This window comes from Hevea brasiliensis, chromosome 9, assembly GCF_030052815.1.
Source record: "Hevea brasiliensis isolate MT/VB/25A 57/8 chromosome 9, ASM3005281v1, whole genome shotgun sequence".
Taxonomy (NCBI): Eukaryota; Viridiplantae; Streptophyta; class Magnoliopsida; order Malpighiales; family Euphorbiaceae; genus Hevea; species Hevea brasiliensis.
The window spans coordinates 17,541,951-17,564,415 of record NC_079501.1 but is presented as its reverse complement, the minus strand read 5'-3'; the positions used below and the strand labels follow the sequence as shown (position 1 = coordinate 17,564,415).

The 22,465-nt window shown below is 30.8% G+C and overlaps 1 protein-coding gene across 1 annotated transcript; it reads left to right on the top strand.

Annotated features, from left to right (window-relative positions):
- Positions 1-6,343: 6,343 nt before the first annotated feature.
- On the top strand, positions 6,344-9,133 carry LOC131183141 (protein LIGHT-DEPENDENT SHORT HYPOCOTYLS 10-like). The gene is made up of 2 exons (XM_058153223.1): positions 6,344-7,044; positions 8,717-9,133. Exon 1 carries the CDS (start codon positions 6,479-6,481, stop codon positions 7,001-7,003), a length of 525 nt encoding a protein of 174 aa, XP_058009206.1. The 5' UTR covers positions 6,344-6,478; the 3' UTR covers positions 7,004-7,044; positions 8,717-9,133.
- The last annotated feature ends 13,332 nt before the right edge of the window (positions 9,134-22,465 follow it).

The following is a 22,465-nucleotide window of genomic DNA, read 5'->3' as shown; positions in this document are numbered from 1 at the left end:
CCCTGTAGCTAATTTATATTAATAATAAAAGAATTTTGTTGCTATTTTGATTGTTGCTAATCAGAATTTGGTTATTAATCAGTAACAAATTAACAATAAAATTTAGTAGATACTTTTTATTGTTAATTTATTAACGGATTACATTCTGTTGTTAATTTAGTAAGGGATCATAGTCCTTTATTAATTTAAAAAGTTGAAATAAATTTTTAAATGAAATATTAAATTACTATAAAAAAATAATGTGCAAATATTGTTAAAATTATTAATAAAATTATAATTAAAAATTATATTCAATATGTTATAATAAAAAATAACTAAAAATAAACTATTAATGAAAATGTTTATTAATGAATTACTGATAAATAATAAACTAGTATTAAAAAAACTAATAAAAAATGTTAATGAAAAATAAATTGCTGATAAAAATTATTAACTAAAAGTTATCACAAATATATTATAATAAAATACTAATAAATGTTACTATTAAACAAATAAAATATCATTAAAATACTATAAAAAATTTTAACAAAGAAATTTCTAATTAAACTACAAACAAAAAAAATAACATAAATATATTATAATAAGAAGCTATGAAAAAAAATAAATTGCTAATAAAAATACTATTAAAAAATAATTCATTAATAAAAATTACAAATAAATATATAATAAATATATTATAGTAAAAATTACTAAAATACAAATGATTAATTAAAAATATTATTTATCAGTAAATTAATAATATTATTTTTGTTTATGCCTTTTTTCATGTTTCTTAATTCTTCTATAATTTTTCTAATTTCTTTTCTATTGTTATTCACCAATACAATATAAATCTACATGTGTAAAAAATTATATATATATATATATATATATATATATATATATATATATATGCATCTGCATCTACCAACATGCCTGCAAAAATACACACACACAATGATCATCGTGTGTGATGGCAATCATAAAACATAAAGAAGTGACAAAATTCACCAAGTTAAAAGTTAAAAAAAAGGGGTGAGAATATGTAGGGACATTATTAATTGGCCAAAACTATGCCGACAGGCTGCATGTTCATCTCATCTTTGTGTTATAATTGTGAGTGAGTTAAACAAGAGCACGAGCGGAGATCAAAAAGGGAACCAATCATTAACAATAACAACCAAGAATTGGGTAGAATTGGGAATCTTTTCTATTTTCTATTCTCAAATTATAATTAACTTTTTTTATTTTTATTTTTATCAGAGTTTAAATTTGTAAATATTATATAATTTTACTGAATTGAAATTTAATCATTAACTGATATTAAATTTCTTTTACCAATATATACCATTGAATCTTATTATGCTTGAACACTTCTATTACTCTCAAGCCTAAACCGTAGTGGGATAGCTTGCTCATGAATTTACCTACCTATTATGGGTTGTTTATAGAAGGAAAAAAAATCAAAGTAAATTCTATATTAGAAAGGAGAAAAAAAAAAAAAAATATATATATATATATATATATATATATATATTATAGGAGAGATTATTTGATATTGACTCAAAAGGTGGAAGGATGACAAAGAGAGAGTGGTGCACCATAATGGAGGACTTCTTTTTCAATTGTTTTGATGAGGCTTTTGTCACAATTGAAATGTCATTTTTTATGACTTATTTAATACAAAATCAGTAGTATTTTTTATTATATTATATTTTAAATTAAGTGTTCTTTTAATTTGGATCTAATAATTGTTCTTTTTTCCTGTCTGTATATTGATATAAATATTATTATTTTATTAACCGTGATTTTAATTTATTTTTTTAGTCAGAACAATAATTTTAATGCATTATGCCATTCAAAACGATGTTTGGATTTTAATGCTTTATAGTCGACAAAATAATTTTGATGTAATATAAAATTAAACATAAATATAATTAGTCATTGCATCAAGATCAACATATATTCACCTAAAATGTTGCTTTAAGAGGCTATAACAGCTTATATATTGTCTTTATTATTATTAAAATTTAAAAATGACAAGGACAATAATTTTTTTTATAATATCCATTTACTTTTTTTTTATTAATATACCCTTATATCTTAACATTTTAAAAATAGTAATATTAATTAAAATATCTCATGTTATATCATAAGGTGCATATGTAAATGTGAGAGCTTCACTTGTTTTGACAATAATTTAAATTATTAGTAAGTTGCACACTTGCACTAATCGAAATCAACTTGTTCTATCCATACACTCGGTTGAGAGGCCTTGCTTCTCATTTATTGGCATTTCAAATTTGCATCACATGGTGAGATAAGGTTTTGAGCTATGATGAAAGAGAATATATATATATATATATATATATATATATATATATATATATATCCCTTATTAAAAAAGGAATTGTTGAAGTTATTAACATATGATGATCTTAATTACCTATTTTTAAATATGTTATGGATTAGTCTTTCTACATCGAGGCAGAAAATATTTCGAATTTGAATCTTTTTATTTATTTATTTTTAAATTATTTATTTTTACAGCAAAAAAAGAATAGTGCTACTTTTCATTATATAGCTTATCAATTTTATATAGCAAATCTGTTATATCTAGCCTATTAGCTTATATATATATATATATATATATATATATATATATATATATATATATATAAATTAGGGATTAAGTCAATTAATGAGATTTATAGGATGTTTAGCTTAACTTATAAAAATATGCTTATAAGCTAATATGAACTTATAAGTATTTAAAATTTTAAGTAGTTACGTGTTTGATTAAAGTGATTATAAGTGACTCACTTAATGTGTTTGATAAAAAATAACTTATAAATATATTTATTATTAAAATAGTTAAAAATAATGTTAAATGAGATTTATGATAAAATTTTAAAAATTAAATAATGATAATATAATAAAATACATGATTAAACTAGCTTATAAACACATAACATATAAACACCAAAATTAAAAACTCGATCCTCCCAACTTTTTTTTTTTAATTTTATAAACTCAACTTATAAGTTCAAAAATTATTATAAACAAACAAATCAATTTAAATTTTGAATTTATAAGTTAATTTGATCAGTTTATAAATTAAGACAAGCACCCTCTTAATTTCTTTTTTAATTGTTAGACTAATAATTCACTCAAACTCGGTTTATAATATAGATGATTTAATTATAAAATCTATAAGAACACACTTACAATGTTGACGATATACCATTATATTTTTTAAATCATTGATGGTTGGATTGCTTTTTCCATACAAATGCATTATGCATCATTGGTGGTTTGATTGTATTTTCAATGGTGTTGTTGAGATTAGTTATATTTGAGAATGTGTTTTGCAAGAAAGTCTTTTTTTTTTTTTTTTATGTATAATGTTTCATAGTTGCTTCTTAATTTGTACACATAATAAAGATATAGAAAAAAAAAAGGTAACTTTCAAATTAAATAAGCATTTTTTTATTTATTCTAAAATCATATATTTTTAAGGCTGAATTTTGAATTTAATAGTTATATATTTTTAAAATTGAAAATTCTAATAATTACGTTTAGAATTCAATGCTTACATTTATTGATTAAGGTTTCAAATTTATGGGAGGTTATAATTAAATAGGATGTAATTGATATATGATAATGAGTTTAAAAATTATTAGATTAAATTTATGTATTTAGATTTATATAAAATTAATTAAAATGTATATAATAAATATATAAATTCATGCTCTATTTATTTTGTAGAAAATATTTTTCTGAAATTTTTTTACATATTTTCTAATATTTAGAGCTTTCAGGAAAATAGATCAATTAAAAATATTTTATTGATCAAAGAAAAAATTAAATAATTTTTAAAGAAAATGACTTTCTTTCTTTAAAAAAGAATATTATTTTTTACATTTTGATAAATTTATTAAAATATAAAAATACTTATACATGATATAAACACATATTATTAATTTAATATTATAATTAAATAATAAAAAATATTTTAATGAAAAACATTTTATTAAAAATAATTTTCATAAAAAAAATTTTCATATACAAATTATTTTATAAAAAATAAATAAAATATTAGATATAAATATTTACTTTAACAATTATAAAACATCAAATAAGCAAAATATGGGTTTAGTTTCTCTTATAATCACAAAACTCATCTCATTGAAGTAATTAAATTTTAATTAATTTCTTAATTTAAACATCTTGAGTGGTTAAAGAAAGAAAACAAGAAGAAAGAGAGAATATTACCATTTTGTAAAAAAAAAAAAAAGAAAAAAAAAAAGAAGACAGTGAATATCAAAAGTTCAATAAAGATGCCATTCCGTACTTTGACTTAAATTTGGCCGGATTTTGATTTCTCTAAGTTTTATTATTACAAAAATAAAAAAGATAAAGTAAAATTTTTTAATAATATTACGAGCAGTTTCATATAATAATGGCTGCTTATATTAAAATTAAAAAAAAATTATATAATAATAATAATAATAATAAAATTGAAGCTATTCATTCATTCTGATCACATGTGCATGGGTGCATTACATAAAATAATCCAATTTTCTTTTGATTTGATTTGTAAATAATTATTAATTAATTAAATTAATCAGATGGTCGCAATTAAAGGATATCAACATCAATCCAATAGGAGGGGTATCTTATAAATGGGACCCAACAAGATTGGTCAGTTGTCATCTCCATCAAATTGACGTGTACCTCAGGATTCCTCTCACTCTCAAAATCATGGCAAGTGAGAATTTATTTTGTTAAGTTCAAAATCAACCACATTAGGTTTAATTCCAAAACATCTTCACATGCTATGCTAAACCTAATCTTTATTTTCAGCATTAAGAAAATAAATTAATAAAATTATTTTCTTGATTAAAAATAAAATTAAGTCATTTTAAAAAAACAAATTTTTTTTTTAAAAATTATTTTATAGACTCTAATAATATTATTATTAAAATATAAAAATATTTATACATGCATTATATAAATATATATTATTAATTTAATATTATAATCAAATAATAAAAAATATTTTTTTTGTATAAAATATTTTCCCTGAAAATAAATGGAAGTTCAAAATAATTGTTTTTCTTGTTCATGCCTTTGGCTTTGCATGTCTATGTATATTCATGCACCAAGAAAAGTAGGGAAAATGGGGAGAAATTTGGGTTGAGGAGGGACCATTTGGCTTTGATAGGCATGTCATGATGCTTCTAAAAACCTGACATAAAGCATTTTTTTTGCTCTTGTGATAGAACATTGAGTCATGGGTGGTTTTTGTATCTCTTGTTTTTTAGGGTTTCTGTACAAAACTGTTATACCCATTTCAGATCTTCTCTCTTTATATATCTCTCTCTAAATATTTATTGACAAGGACATCAAGAACAGCAACAGCTTGTCTAAATTCATTCTTCCACTTGATCTGTCAAATTTAATAAGCACCTCAACTGCAAAATATTACTGTTATATATATACGTGTGTGTATAAGAAGAAGAAAATATGAACCTTTTATCTGTTTCAACATATATACCAGATAAAAATGAAGCAATATATAGATATTATATAGTTGAAGCTTTTGGGATCCAAAGTGATCAGTTGAGAGGTACTTGACTAATTAATAAGTTGAGACTTCAGTGTGGCACTTATTTGGAACCTATCCGGATGAGCAAACCAGGAATATACATAAGAAATGTGTTATGCAAGCAACACTATGCCTATGTGAGTAGACATATAGGGTCTTGAAAGCATTGAGTTTCACCTTTAAGATATATGGTATATGGTAATAATTCAATTAGAGGCAAATATATATCTTTAATTGTTACAAATAATTGATACATCAATAGAAGCTATAATATAGAGTATACATGCAAAAATAAAAATAAAAATACAAAATTCTTTATAAATAATGGGATTCACACCGTAAATCATAATTAAAAAGAAAAATAACAAAGAAATTTTTTTTTTAGACTAATTTATTATAAACTCAAGATATACATAAGTGAGATTTATGTATTTAAGAAGTAGACCGATTATATATCTCATATTTTGAATTTATAATTAACTATGTTTAGGTAAGAAAAATTTATATATAATATAACTTAAATAATAAAATTTAGGTTGAAAAATGGCATACAATAATTGTACGTTTAGAGGAAAAATGTATAGTTAATGTCAAAGGACAAATTAATATACATTATTATAGAATAAAGGGAGAAAAAAAAAATAGAAAGATGAAGAAGAAGAAGAAAAAGAGGATACAGAAAGCAACAGCAGATGGTCCCACGGTATGTCTACTCATCACTAGTCCAATGATGTGAAGTTCATCTTCCTCTCCACTGACTCTCTCTTACCCTATTCTTTTCACCTCTTTTTCTCTCCCTTTTTCTCTCCACTAATTCATTCTTTGCCTTATTAAGCAAATTAAAACCATACTGGACAATCTCTCCATTAATGAATTTGATCGCAACCCATGTCGGGTGAAAGAGGAAAAGATTTAGCACAAGGATCCAATGAAGACCATCTACAGTCTTCTCCTGGTGCTGCTGCTTCTCCAAGCCGTTATGAATCTCAGAAAAGAAGAGATTGGAACACTTTTGGTCAGTACTTGAAGAATCAGAGGCCTCCAGTAGCTCTTTCTCAGTGCAATTGCAACCATGTTCTTGAATTCCTGAGATATCTAGATCAGTTTGGCAAGACTAAGGTTCATCTTCAAGGTTGCATGTTTTATGGGCAGCCTGAGCCTCCTGCTCCATGTACCTGCCCTCTCAGGCAGGCTTGGGGAAGCCTTGATGCCCTCATCGGTAGGCTACGAGCTGCTTATGAAGAAAATGGAGGTCCTCCTGAGACTAACCCTTTTGCCAGTAGTGCTATTCGCGTGTATCTAAGGGAGGTTAGGGACTGTCAGGCTAAGGCAAGAGGTATTCCATACAAGAAGAAGAAGAAGAAGCCCAGTAGCAAAGGAGATGATGAATCAAGCTCCGCCATGCACTTCTAGTCTTACATGTTCATATCCTTTTCTGGATATTTTACTATATGGTAATTTTTTTTTTCATTATTATCGCTTTTCTAGCTCTTAATTATTTTTTTTTAATTTGTTCCTTATTGGTTAATATGTGATTGATATTTGATGATGTAATTAATATGTGTTTCTTTTGATCTGCATTAAACCCTCAAATCAATTGCAAACTGAATATCGATATCTCTTGCCAATATATTATTTTGTTTAATTATGACAATTTTGAAAACAACAAGAACCCTAATTTCCTTATACAATCTTCATATATTAAAGATCAATTAATTAGTCGGAAAAAATTTAATTAATTAGTGCCCTTTACTACTTTCAAAGATACATCAAAGCTAGCAACGTTTACTATATATAATTTATATAGTTTAGTTGACATCTTTTTCAGATGAACAAACAGTACGGCTAATTCTATAATTGATGAGGAGAAAACAGCTTGATCTCTCTTATGCACACAGAAGCTAGCACATCATATGCAAAAGCATTCATTTAAAATAAATTTTATATATATACTTTTCCCTAATTAATTAGCTCTTTTAAGATTCTGAGGATTTCCTTCCCATGAGTGTTCAAGTGAGACATATCATGCGTCTTTGGCACGTTTATACAAATAAAATATGCAAAGGAATTAATGATTGATACCCCACATTAACAAGTTTAAGGTTTCTTGCAAATATCTTATATATTTATATAGATTTCTGTGTGCAAATTCTGATGTAAAATTTCTATACAAATCCCATTTGGCTGTGGGAATCTCCAACTATTGATGATGATGCTAACTTAATTAATATTTTGTTTGTAAATTAATTAATTTACGATAAACCCATTTAAACTAATGCCCCACCAATTGCTTTTCTCTATATATTAATGCATGTATAGTGCAGAAGATCTCTTTGCCAAGGGCAGTTTTGAAATTTAGTATGTTGCTCTTTGTACCTTCTTAGATTTGCTTGTTCTCCAACACCAGATTTTGTGGGGCAGAAGGTTTTATTTTATTTGATAAATGCTAATAATGCTTCCCCTTTGCATTTGTTTGCAAGTGAACTTTTGTTGTGCAATCATCAGGGATGATTTTTTTTTCGTATACGACCCTCAAAAGAATACTTATACTCTCTGTTCCTAGTTACAGCCTCATATATCTTCTTGTGTCTTTCTGCTCTATGGAGAGAGATCAATTTCTAAAGGTCTGCATGGACCTAGTTACAGCCTCATATATCTTCTTGTGTCTTTCTTCTTTATAGAGAGAAATCAATTTCTAAAGGTCTGCATGGACCTAGTTACAGCCTCATATATCTTCTTGTGTCTTTCTTCTCTATGGAGAGAGATCAACTTCTAAAGGTCTGCATGGACCTGCATAAAGGAGAAATTAATAAAATACACCTTCTCAAATTCATTTCCAATAATTATAAACTTAGAAGAAGCAGAAGCAGTCATAGGGTTTTGTTATTGGAGTATACCCTCTTAGACTTTTATGACCAAGGTAAAATTTGCTGTTTCTGTACAAAAACAGAAGAAGCACAAAATCACTCTAGAGTTTTGTTATTTCATTCTTTTATTCTTAAAATCAGAGACAGGTAAGCTATCTCACACACCGACAGGTGTCTATGCATATAACAATTTGTTCTTACTTCTTAGAGTTCTTTCAGGCTCTATGTGCATTCTTGATATGTGTATCGATCCTTGCAGGATCTTGTTGAAGTGCATGTGGTTGGAGAATCAAGAACTGGAAGAAAATTGTTAAAAGGGATAGTGAATATTTTTGAAGTTGCTGTTTATTTCTTTGCTGTCAATTGCGTATATGATGCATGGTATCGTCATAGGGATGGAGCTGATGATCTTTTGAAGTACTTGCTGTAACTTTTTCTTTGCTATCAATTGAGTATATGATGGTATGATCAAGGGATATGGAGCTGATGATCTTCAAGAACTCTTCTCTCGCAGGATGTTCTAATGATTTTTTTCTCTCTCTCCCTTTATTATTTGCCGTTCCTGAATTTGTAAGCTTGCTTTTGCAGTACATCTATCTCTATGTTTTGCATATATGCCACTGTTGTTATCTCAACACTAATATGATTGCAATATATATATTTTTTCTCCTTTTTATCCCTTCTTTCTCATTTTATCCTATATAAATAATTAGCTTTATTTATTTATTTTTAATTGTGGAAGACGGTATCTGGTAGTTTGGGAAAAGATAAACCATCCATGCATGCTTGCTAAGAGATTTAATTTGAAAAAGAGTCTGGTTTGTGATTTTGACAATTAGAAGGCATTTTAACTTGTGTTTTTAGAAAATTAGTGGTGTGACTTTTAATGGAACTTATGTTCTATAAATTTTATTGCATATATCTAGTGTAGATCATTGAAAGCAGTAATACATTTTAAAATTGAGAAATTTTTACAGGAGTTAACGCTATCTGAGAATAATTAACTGATTTGAGAAGTTTTACATTACCATCTAAGTAGTAAGTCCATCTTAAAATGAGTGCTCTCCTATTCTAACTTTCTCATAGCCTATAGTAGCTTAATTGAGACAACCACGGATTAGTTCTCTTTGTCGAAATAGAATGAGAGAAATTTTGAGAATTTATTAATTTATCCTTTCTAATTAATTAAGTTGAACCATTCAAAGGCTATATTGTTTTCATATAGGCCAAACATTTGGGCAATAGGAATAATAAAATTAGGGGAAAGGAGATTTATATATTTATTTGAAGTGCGTACTGATCATGCTTTAGGGTTTCTGCTGCAATTTATTATTTTTTTCAAACCAACATTATGCTCCTGGGAATCATAGAAATGTCTGCATATACTGAAACATTTATATGTTGGAAATTCTAACATTTATATGAGCTTCTCAGGAATATAAAATCATTAGAAATGCAAAAGATTTCTGTCACTTCTATGGCTTTTCATTCTCTCAACCATAATTACAACAACGAAATTGAATCATCAAAGCAAAACAATTTTGGTTAATTAATTAGTTCTTACTTTTACTAATAGAATTTTTTTTTTTTTTTTTTTTTTTTAAGCTTTGGGGCTCTAGCCAAAACCAAAAATTGTTAACCTCTCAAGAAGTTTTTTTTAGATGACCCTTGCAAGAAATTAGTTTCTTAGAATTAAAAGGAATGATCTTATGAACCAAAAACTATTTAAGACTTCCATGAAAATAATAATATTAATATATATTTAAGATTTAGAGTGTATGCATATGCAATTTTTTCATAGCTTATGTTCATTCTTTAATTTTTGTGTTTGTGATAATTAAAAAAATAATTTTTTAATTGCCTTTCATTAATTTAAAAAAAAGAAAATGCCATTTCATTATATATATATATATATATATATATTACTTTATATATAACCTTCATGTCTAATATGTTACTTGATTTTATTTATTATGTTAACATTTGTATAAAATGATGTTAAAAAAATGTTGTTAAAGCCTAGATTTACTGTAATGATTTGTTCTTTTTATGCATAACATCAAGGTTATATATAAAGTAATATATATATATTATGCATAATAATGTCACATTGTTAAAAATTTTAGGTTACAAGATTTATGCATAATATTAAGTGCTTCTGATAATTCTTATTAACATGATTTTTTGAATTTTTAACAACATATAAGACATGCTGCTGCTGAAATCTAAATTTATTATAGTAAATAAAAATGAAATTATTTTATAAAAGAATTCTCATATTTAATAGGTATATTTTAAATGTGTAACTTTATTAATTCATAACCTTATTACTTGTTTAACATTCATATGCAAACTTTATCAATTAATTTTATGTATAGAATATTAATATAACTATATTTATGGATGAATTTAAAAATAGATTTCATATATTAGGCTGAAATGCATAAGATTACTAGTCCACAATGAAAGCTTAGAGAATGCTTCATTGCCACCTTATGAAGGAGAAGTTGCTGGTTGGATTCAGAATTCAGATATTGATGTTGTTTGGCTTTGCCGTTTTATAAGTATTCCATATATATGATTGATGTCATTTAGTTGATTGCTAAGTTTCTGCTCAAGGTTTTCAGCTGCGATATTCTCAAGCTCAAGATTTCAAATAATTATTAAAATTGTTCGTGAATTTTAATTTAGTGATAACTAAATTATATCCATAACTATAAAAGTTTGAATTTAAAATTTAATTAAAATTCAAATAATAATAATTAAGCTTTTATATATATATATATATATATATATATATATATATATATATATTTTTTTTTTTTTTTTTTTTTTTTTTTTTTTGATACAAAGGAGGGGGTAACCCCAGAAGTAACAAAAGAAAAGTCATTACAAAGTGCAATTCGGAGAGTAGTAACTTCCCGCAAATCCCACATTTGGTGGAGAAGTGAGAAGTTGCAAACCCATAGGATTGTCCACTGCCAAATTGGCAAGTTTATCAACAACCATATTATACTCCCTATAGCAATGGGAAAGCTTCACTTTTCAGGATTGATTCAGCAATTCTTTGCATTGGGAGAGGAGGTTAAGGAATCACAAATTAGGAACTCTATCCACACCTGACAGTAGATCAATCATTGCTTTGGAGTCAATATTAACTTCAACCTTCCTATACCTAAGGTCCAAAGTCATGCGTAGGCCATCAATTAACACGCGAAACTCGGCTTGCATCGAGTTGCAAATACCAAGCCTAGAAATAAAACCAAAGATTCAAAATCCTCTGCTATCACGAAGAATACCTCCCCCACCTCCTCTACGTGGATTCCTCTTCGAGGCTCCATCAGCATTAAGTTTAACCCAACCATCTGCTGGAGAGTTCCATGAGACCGCAACAACAGTTTTAACAGGAGTATTGTTGGAAGCAGACAACCAAGCCCAGTGGTTAGCCAAAACCTGAGAGCATAAAATTACCATCTTTCCATCAATGCAAGGATTATGGCCTATAAAGATAAGATCATTCCCCCACTGCCAGAGCCACCATAAAGTAATACTCAAAACCTGAATAGCAAAGGAGTGAAAACGAGGAGAAGGAATGAGAATATCAGCATTTACAAAGCATTCTTCAATGTACATTGCATAGAACTGCCGTAATGACCTATGATCCAAAACCATAGGCCAAATCAAATGAGCCACCTTAAAAACATGAAGTAAGGATTGTTGAGAAGCATTACAATAAACACAACCTGCATCCATTGTGAATCCTCTTCTATTGCATTCACAATTAGTCATTAACTTTCTAAGAAGCAGAAGCCAAATAAACAATCTAATCTTCTGGGGAATTTTAATTTTCCAGATCATCTTCCAGAGAGAATTATCTGAGGTTTGATTAGAATCTAATTGCATAAGGAAAGCTAACTTAACAGAAAAATTCCCATTGCTAGTTTTACTCCGAGCCATCTGATCAACAGCATGAATATCTGGAATAACCGTATAAAGTTCCAAAAGAGAGCCAACATCATTAGGAAGATAAGAACAAATCTGTTGTGCACTGCGAAAGCGTGTAAATTGTAAAGAAATAAAATAAACACACAAAACACTAATATTTACGTGGTTCACCCTCTCAACATAGGGCTATATCCATGGGCATGTCTTGACTCCTTTCTCTTCCATGAACTCAATTCTTTATGCCCTAACTTTTGCCTGAAATGCTCTTTCGAGTTTTCATTTCAGTGGGCTTGCTCTAACTTTTGCCTAAGCGGCCCTTTCGAGTTTTCCACTTAGCGAGCTCTCTTTTTTTCTTTTCTTTTTCTTGTTCTTTTTCTCTCTTTTTTTTTTTTGAAATTAGACAATCACAAGGGCATTCATATTAAACACTTATTCTGTCATGCTCACAAGATAATAGGTTAAATCAAAACGATGCAGTTCAATTACTTAATCTTTTGATGTATCCCTCAAGGCACAAATATTCACCATCATAATTAAATAAGCTTCTTTATTTATTCATGTACACCATTACTCCCTCTTACATTTAGTTTTATCAAATTTTCAACATTCCAAAGTTAGAAATAAGCTTTATAACCTGCTGAATGACCTTTTTAGATTTTCCATCCAGATCTTCTCTCATCTCTCTTTTTGCCTATACCACCTTTTGCAGATTTTCAATCTAGCATTTTTTTCTTTTCCTTTTTTTTTTTCTTTTGACCCTTACTTTTGCCTAGACCGCCATTTGTAGGTTTTCAGCCTAGCGGGCCTATCTCACAAAAAGTACCATTTAAGTCCATCTAAATTGACTGATTCTTGAAATTCATTCCCATCAAGGTTTGATATTCTTACTGTGGCAAGATCTTTTTGACTATGTATGGACTATCCTAGCTTGGGTTAAACTTTCCTCTTAAATCAAATGGGACGGGCCGAGCTTGTTTCAAAACTATGTCTCCCTCTTTGATCTTTCTTGGCTTCACCTTCTTATTAAAGACCCTAGTTATCTTCCTCTAATAAGCCTGTGTATGATACAAGGCTCACATTCTCTTTTCATCAATCAAAGCTAGTTCTTCATATCTCTTCTAAGTCCACTCATTTTTTAGGATCTTATCTTTTAGCATCACTCTTAAGGATCTGACCTCTTGCTTAATGGATAGCATTGCTTTAGTCCCATACACTAAAGAGAATAGGGTTGCTCCTGTGGATGTCCTTGTAGTACTACAATAATCTTAAAGAACATAAGGGAGTTTTCTAGACCAATCCTTATATGTTTTGAGCATTTTTTCCTAACTAGAACCTTTCCATTCATATGGAGACCACACATTTTTGCATGTACTTATTTCATTATTTGCTTAGTCTATTTTTCTATCACACATAAAAGTTTGTAGAATTACCCCCCTAGCTAAAGTAAGTTGAGTGGCTAATCTATAAATTGTTGCTCTATCTCTTTTGTTAGCTTATTGTGAGTATTTTCTCACTTCCAGAGACCTCCTTATGTCTTCATACCATTTTCCTTCTCCCTCTAGGTTCATATGTGCTATTACTAATCCTTCATAGCACGAAATTTTACTCCTCATTAGGATAACTAGCTAAGTTAACTTTTGATTACTCTTTTCCTATGAGGATACCAGTGTGGCTTGGTAATCGGCCATCTGATTCTAAGCTCAAGGTATTTGCTTCTTGATACTTTGTTAACAAGGCTATAAATTTATTTCTTTCTTCTTGGGTTAAATCTTCAGCTAACTTAATGTCTTTAGGATTATTTGGTGTACCCAAATTAATAGAGATCGATTTTGATGTATTAATGGAAATTGATTCTAAATGATTATGAATGCCATGCATATGCCCATTAGAATAAACATCAAACAAGTAAGCAGAAGGACTGGTCATATTGTTGATCTTCGCCTTAAAATCAGCATCAAGTATATCAGAAATGGAAATATCAGTATCACTACTGTGAGCATTATAAAAGACAGACTCAAACTTAGGGGTGTAGCTTTAGGTGCTTGGCTTTCATGTAGTCTTTAAATCAATGGTGTTGATTTTTTGCTCTAATTCTTTCACATGTGGTAACCCCTAATTATATGTCAAGGTAATTACCCCCTCTTTCAAGAACTTAGGAGGCTTTGGCTCTTCTTTCTCTTCTGTTGGCTCATAGCCTAAACCATGACTCGTGATCTGCCCCTTCATCTCAAGAAAAGTGACCAGACCATCTATACTTTCTCCTAGATCTATGCTAAGAAAAAACTTCATCCATTTCTTCATAGTAGCCACTTTTTGATCAATCTAGTTTGCATAGATCCCAACAACTTGAAAATCAAACACTAGTGGCACTGAACCATCTAGTTGTAATGCAACTATCTCCTCATCAAAATCATTCTAGACATCCAAAGGACCCTCATCATAGCTAGAATTATCACAAATGTTAACAACCATTATAGACTGCGTTTCATTGGGCTATTGGATGGGTTGGATAGGTTCATTGGGCTTTTTAATAGATTGGATAAAGTCAATAATTCTATTAGGGTTATTTGGGGTGATGGAGATCATATAGAAACCTAGTGTAGATGAAAGTTTTGGTTAGGCATGGGGCTTTTTTGTTGATTTTCTAGGTCAATTGTCCTTTTAACATCAATTAGGTCTTAGATATCATGCTTAAGTTAAAAGCATCAGTCGGTGTCATGACTATGGGCTTTGTAGAACCGATAACATTGGTTGATATCATAGCTAGGTGAGAGTGGATTTGGTAGTAGTCTGGGTGCTAAGAGTTGAAATTCTCCAAAACTTCGGATAAGGGTTGGCTGAATTAAAAAAATCTCCTTAGGGTGTGAGAAACAATTTGAATCTCAATGACTTTAATGCCACTTAATTGGCCTACCTTGGGGCCTCTTTCTAAAGTTGATCACTGTAACATCCTCATTTTCGCAGTCCGTACGTCCTACTATTCCGACAGCTAATGTTTGCCCAGAAAGTCGGAATGTCTAGAACTACACTGTAATGACAGTGAGAAACTATAAAATAATGAAATATGTGATGAGAAAAATTAAGGAAAAATAAAAGAGATAAAATGTGACTAAGTTAAACGAGCCAAACCCATAGCGATGGGTGACCGCACCGGAAAGTTACGGCGAGGACCGTTGACTAGCCCGAGGCTGCGAGAGACCCCGAGAAATATTTTTGGGACATAATTAAAGGTTTACTGAGGTGTAATTGACATTGGAAATATCAAAGAAATATTAGTAAGTCAGTATAAATGAAAAACGAAAATTAAAGAAATCGACGGTACAAGGATTAAATTGGTGTCACCGAAAAATCAAAAATACAACTCGAAGAGGAGCATTTTGGTCAATTGACACCTAGATTTGACTTTTGACCTAAATGTCCATAAAGAATTAGTACTATTAAATTTTGAAAATGCCATGAAAAATGAAATTTATGTATAAAATGTCATTAAGAGAAATTAAGGGGGGTAAACTTAAGATAATTAAAAGTTTAATTATATTAATATATATTATAAGTTAGTGGACCACTATGGGAGTATTTAAACAATTAAATGGACATGTGTAATCCCATTACATCTTCTTCTTCCTTATGATTCACTTTGGCCGAATTCCATTTCCTTTCAAAACCTCCATGGCCGGCCACATGCAAGAGCTTTAATCCTCATCTTCAAGCCATGGTTCTTGTAACTCACTTCATTAAAAGTGGTCCACACACCTTGAGCAAATTATGGGGAACAAAAAGGAAGATTTATGGTGAGGTTTAGTAAGCTCCAAATGAAGGTTAGTGCTTAATCTTCTCATTTTCCTTCACTAATCCTTGTGTTGAGCTTTGGGTAAGTTGAATTGCTAAGAAAAATTGAGGAAATGATTGAGTATTGGTGAAACTTAGTTTTGGCAGCCATGAAAATGCATGGTTAGTGACTTATTCTTATATTTAATGGATGGGAATTAAGGTTGATTAACTCAAATGGAAGTTGTGGTAAGTTAATATCCAAGTATGTGTTAGTGCTTGAATTAAGGGTTTGATAATGGGACTTTGATGCTTTAGTAAACTGCCATGTTGGGCAGCCTTAAATATCATGAATTTGCGTGTGACTTTATGAAATTTATCAATGAAATATAATGGTGTTGAATGGTAGGCAGTTTGTGTAATTGCCATGGTAGTGTATGTGTGATATATGTGTTATTGTACATTGAATTTGGGTTGAAGTAAATATTAAACATTAATGGTATATTGTGTGCATTGAGCACTTGAGTGTTCTGCCCAAAATGCTTGCTGGAATTGTGTACAATATATATAGAAGTGCCATGATTAAATGTTGAAGTATTGGGAGGAGGATTATCAAAATTGAAAGTGTGATGTTCAAATGCAGGTTGTGTATGTTGGCAGCACTTAAATTAGGTCACAAGTGCAAAACTGTGAACCTAATTGGTATGAGGCCAATGGGGGGTGAAACTAGACACTAAATAAACCAACTTTTATGTAGAAATATTGGCAAAATTCTGCCTAGAAACTGACCTTAAAAATAACCAAATCCGGAATGACAACCTTGCAAACCCAGATTTTTTACTATATGAACAGTAGTCATTAGGATGACCATAACTCACTCAAAACAGGTCCAATTGACCTGAAATTTTTACCATGGATAGCTTAGACATAGAGCTACAATTCTTATGAAGACACCAAAGCCCAGAAATGGCCAGAACCAAGTCAAATAGCTTGTACAGATTCGGGTACCAAAACTGCCAGAACTAAATGTGACCTAAAATTGACTAAATTTTGCACTAAAAGTGCAATCTGTCTAGGTTTAGTAAATTGACCATATCTTGGTCTATACAACTCAGAATGACCTGAAATTTTTCTAGAGGTGCAATAAGACATAGAACTTTAAGCTAGACCAATCTAGCACACAAAAATTGAGAATTTGACATTTGCATACAATGATGCTTGAGGTAATTTGGCAATGAATGCCAACTTGTAAAAAGGGTAAATTGCATTATATTGTCAGCATATTGAATTGTAAATTGTGTTATGTTTATTCTAGAAACAACTTATCTATATTACCTAAAAAGGTCAACATATGCATTGACTTATGAAATTACATAATAGCTAGTAAACTATAGAAATTGAAAAATTAAACAATTAATTTATAATGTGTCCTAGTTTGCCTAGTTGACTAGCTTAGATAGGTTGGCATGCCAATAGGATTCTGACAGCTGTTCTGTAAATGGCTTTACATCATATTGTGTTTTATGGCTTATTATGCCATACTATGATTTTAATAGCCTATGGCTATACAGATTGTGTTATTATACTCGGCTTAATGCCTGATTGATTATATGGCTTTTTAGCCGCACTGTTTGCACACCGGAGATACTTTGTGATCAATGGTGTGACGGCCCGAGATACTAGGTACCCAGTGCTAGTATATCCGTTTATCCAGTCTGATCAGTGTATAGGCTACACGGGCAGTCAATTAAAACATTATTCAATTCAGGCAGTTAAGTTAAGTTAAGTATACGAAAATTTCAGTACAATTAAATTAAGCATTAAATGAAATGAGTAAAAGAGATTAGCAATAGAAACATAACGAAGATACAATTTGCAGAACCGTAGAGACTTAAAATACAATACAGTTAGAATAATTGATTCCTGGATATCCAAATTATGATTTATTTCTTTTTTTATTTGTATATATTATTTCTTGTTATATTATTGCACCACTAAGCAGAAATGCTTAGCGCGATGGAATTGCTTCCTCGCGCAGGTACTGAAGGTAAAACCAGTAGACTGTCGACTGAGATTTTTAGAGTCCATTAGCGCGATGGAATTGCTTCCTCGCGCAGGTACTGAAGGTAAAACCAGTAGACTGTCGACTGAGATTTTTAGAGTCCAGATCTGCAAAAGTGTCAGAAGAGTTCAAGATTGTCACCTCCTTAGCAATGCATGTAGATAGGGCTCATTTTAAGCATGTTTTCTAATCTGTACATTATAATTACTGCTTCTATTGTAATGTGAATTAGTAACTGTAATTCATTTATATATCCAGTACTTGATAAATTTATGTACTTAATTGGCAAATTATATAAGTTAATGAAATATAAGAATTCTGATATTTGAATTGATTATCTAATCATAATGATTTTGAATGAGATTGAATTTGAGAAATTTTGAGACTGAATCTGAGTTTGAGAAACTGATGAGAATGCCTTGAGATAATATGAGTTATGAATTTGAGCATATATTAAAATTGTTTTTGGCAGGTTTAGAAGAACTGTTAGTCCAAATTACAGTCGGCACTCTGTCGGATTATCATTAAAATTTTTAAATTTTTTAAATTAGTCAGATTTTGATAAACAGTAAAAATAGCCTAAACCTCAGATAAAGTTTTTGAACAAGTAAATCAAGAACTATAATGAAATAAGATAAGATTAGGTGCTCCGGCACGCCGTGTAGCACGCCTTGCTCGACTACACTGTAGACGGGTGAAAGGTGTTGCAACCACAATTTTCTCTTCTAGCTCAAACATCTTGGCGTTCAATATTTCATTAAGCACGATCATAGTTTCTTCCATCTTAAGTAGTGCAGGTGAAATCTTTACTAGTCTCTCCCCTTCCCTAACCTAAGTGACCTGATAGGAAGTCTCTTTGGTGTGTTTCGAGGCTATATTTTCTCAAAAAAAAAAAAAAAGGATTTAAGGGTTAACCTAAACATGCTATGTACATGAATGCAATGATGAAGGGACCATTTTTTTCTCTTTTTTTTTTGTTTTTTTTTGCCATTACCTTTACAAAACCAAAACCGAACTACACCAATAGAACCAAAACTGGACTAAAACCAAATCATATAAACTGAACTAAAATCGAACTAAAGACTGAATCAAAACCAAAAAGAACATATCTAAAACTGAATCTTTACCCCCTTATGCCTTCAACTCTCACGTGCAGGGTAGGAAAAAAATTCTATTCTATACTATGGTACACTGGACACACCAACAAGGGGTGGTCCAGGATGATCCTTCCCTCACAAACAAAGGATTTTTATCCTTAAATTTTAACCATAAGTAAGCATCCTCTTGCTTAACATGGGTTTTGAAATGGACTTGGGCCTATACATACATTGGGTTTATGTATAGGCTTAGGTTCATCTCAACTACCACTAGAACTTATGGTTTGAACAGTAAAGTTATAAATCCAGCACAACAAAAATCTACAGGATACCTAGGGCTGAAATCTATGACTCATGGGCTTCATCAAGTAGGAGAAGGGTCACTCATGCGAGAGCTTGTCCATTAAGCACAACGGCCGGAGCTGTAGCTTTTTTATATACTCGAAGGTACGGGCATGGGGTGCTAGCACTCACCAATTTATCATAGCTCGAGTGGAACTATGGTCTCCTTGGCTAGGACTAGCGGGGCTAAAAAGGGTAAGGGTGATTTGTGTGATAGTATAATGCAATGCAAAAAGTTTAACAGAGGAATAATATTAGACTAATAAAAACATGTTGGAGTAACTATCCATTTAGTCCCCATTGGAGTCGCAAAAACTAGAGGAGGGGGATTGAGGCGAAATATCATCCACTAGAATTATATAAAATGCACCAGGTAATACCCAGGAAAGATAGTGGAGTTATAATGGTCTCACTTAAGTACCACCTCCTTAGACAGTATTTCCTAGACATGCACTTCATACAATCCTAATATAATCAAACCACTAGTAAGTACCGTCTTCCCATAATACTACTATGGTACTAAGGATTTATGCGATGAAGGCATAGATAGACAGAGGTCACCACTCGGGTGATAACCGGAACATATTCAGTGTTTCTTCCAAGGGTCATGGATGGCAACTTACTCCTTGTAGAGTTTCCATAACCGTCATTACCATAGCCCAATGTATAGGTTCAGGATAGTGGATATGTAAGGGAAATGTATTAGGCACCCCTTACCCCTGGTCTAACCTTGTTAATTCGAGTGTTAGTCCTCTACTAATGTTTCTAGAAGTCTTGTTTATTATTCATTTATTAAACTTTATCCTAAAAATGCAATTCTAATCCTACACACACAAGTAATTCTCAAAAGGGCATGCCATCTTCCACTATCAACAATAATAAATCATCATTACAAGCTCATAGCTATACTACCTATAAACCCAATTATACCCAAGAGAACCTATACAATATCAAACTGCTCATAGTAAATATATTAGTTAGTCTCTCTTAGTCTCCTCTAGACATAACCCAATATATTTACTATTACAACACTATACACAAATGGTGCCTTCAACTCTATGGGTAAAAGCCCTTTCACCAATGGACAAAAATTCTTTTCTCTTGAATTCTATGTCCTTACTCCACCTTAGGCCGAAGCCTCTCTCCACTGCAATGGGCAAGTGCCCCTCATCAATGGGCAGAGCCAAATCCTCAGCAGTTGGCAAAGCTCCTCTCTACAATAGATGACAACCTTACTCCATGAGCTGAAAGTCACTCTCTTCAATGAGTAAAAGCTAAATAACCTTTTTCTATCATTCTCCTATTTATAGTGTTAATTCCCTCAATCCTTATCTAATTAGGAGTCTTACTCAATTTAGGAATAACACTAAAATAAGAGTTTTACTCATTATAGAAAATATTCCTCCATCTTATTGAGAAATATTTCTCCCACTTAAATTAGGAAAAGATCTCTCTCCAAGTCCCATTAGGATTTTGAGTCATAATTCTAATAAAATCAAATCGCATCGCCAGGAACTCCCATCCTAGAACTGAGCAACAGCATGATCTTGAAGAGGAGTCGGGATACGATTTGTAACCAAAGTAGCTAGCAGACGATCTCTAACCCAAGAGTCATCCCAGAAATTTGTGAAGAGCCCATTACAAACCACATTATAAGCTCCTTGACGAAGTAATGGGGCATTGCTAACAATTCCTCTGCAAATAATAGAAGCAGACCTCTTCTCCACCAATGCATTCAAGCCTGATGAATGCCCAAAATACCTTCCTCTCAAAATCTTAACCCATAATGACTTCTCTTCCTTAAGCAACCTCCACGCAAGTTTAGCCAAAAAAGTTGCATTCATTTCCCTACTAGTTCTCACCCCCAAACCTCCCTTATCTTTTGGCAAGGTGACCTGATTCCAATTCACCAGATGAACTCTATGATTGCCTCTTTGATCTCCCCAAATAAATCTGCGAATCTTCTTATCAAACTCATCACACATTGCCTTAGGAAGATAGAGGGCCTGCATTAGATGGTTAGGAAGAGTTGTCAAGACTGAATTGGCCAGAGTTACTCTTCCAGAAAAAGAAAGCATATTAGTCTTGCACCCTACGAGATGGGTATCAACTCTCCTCAAAAGATAATTAGAAGAATGCTTTTGTAACTCGACCATGAGACATCGGGACACTAAGATACATACTAATCTCATTAGTCATGTTCATCCCTGCCACTGAACAAATATCACATCTCTGCTCCACCCCCACATTTGTAGAAAAGAAAATTCTCAATTTGTGAAGATAGATTTTTTGACTTGAGGCCTTACCAAACAAATCCATACATTGTTTGATGATTTGAATTTGATGAACTGAAGCCTCCACAAAAAGTAGCAGTTCATCTGCAAAAAATAAATGCGAGAGAGCTGGACTTCTCTAGGTAACAAGAATCGCTTTCCAACTCTGACTGTTCACAGAATGAGTAATAAGATGCTCTAATCTCTCCATAGCAATGACAAATAAATATGGGGAGATAGGGTCTCCCAGCCTTTCCCTTCTAAAGGAAGAAACTTCTCCGTGGTAACTCCATTCCAAAGGACCTTCATAGAAACTGAGTATAAAAATTTCCTAAAAATATCAATCCAAAACAAAGGAAATTTGGCCAAGTGAAGACAGTCTAGAATGAAATCCCAGCGTAATCTGTCATAGGCTTTCTCGAGATCTATCTTGAGAACCATCCAACTAGAATCAGACTTCTTACAATGTATAGAATGGACCAACTCCTGAAGAATAGCCACATTATTGTGAAGTTGTCTTC

What these genes read in the sequence shown, in the direction of transcription:
- LOC131183141 (XM_058153223.1), top strand. Translation starts at nt 6,479, where the DNA reads ATGTCGGGTGAAAGAGGAAAAGATTTAGCACAAGGATCCAATGAAGAC.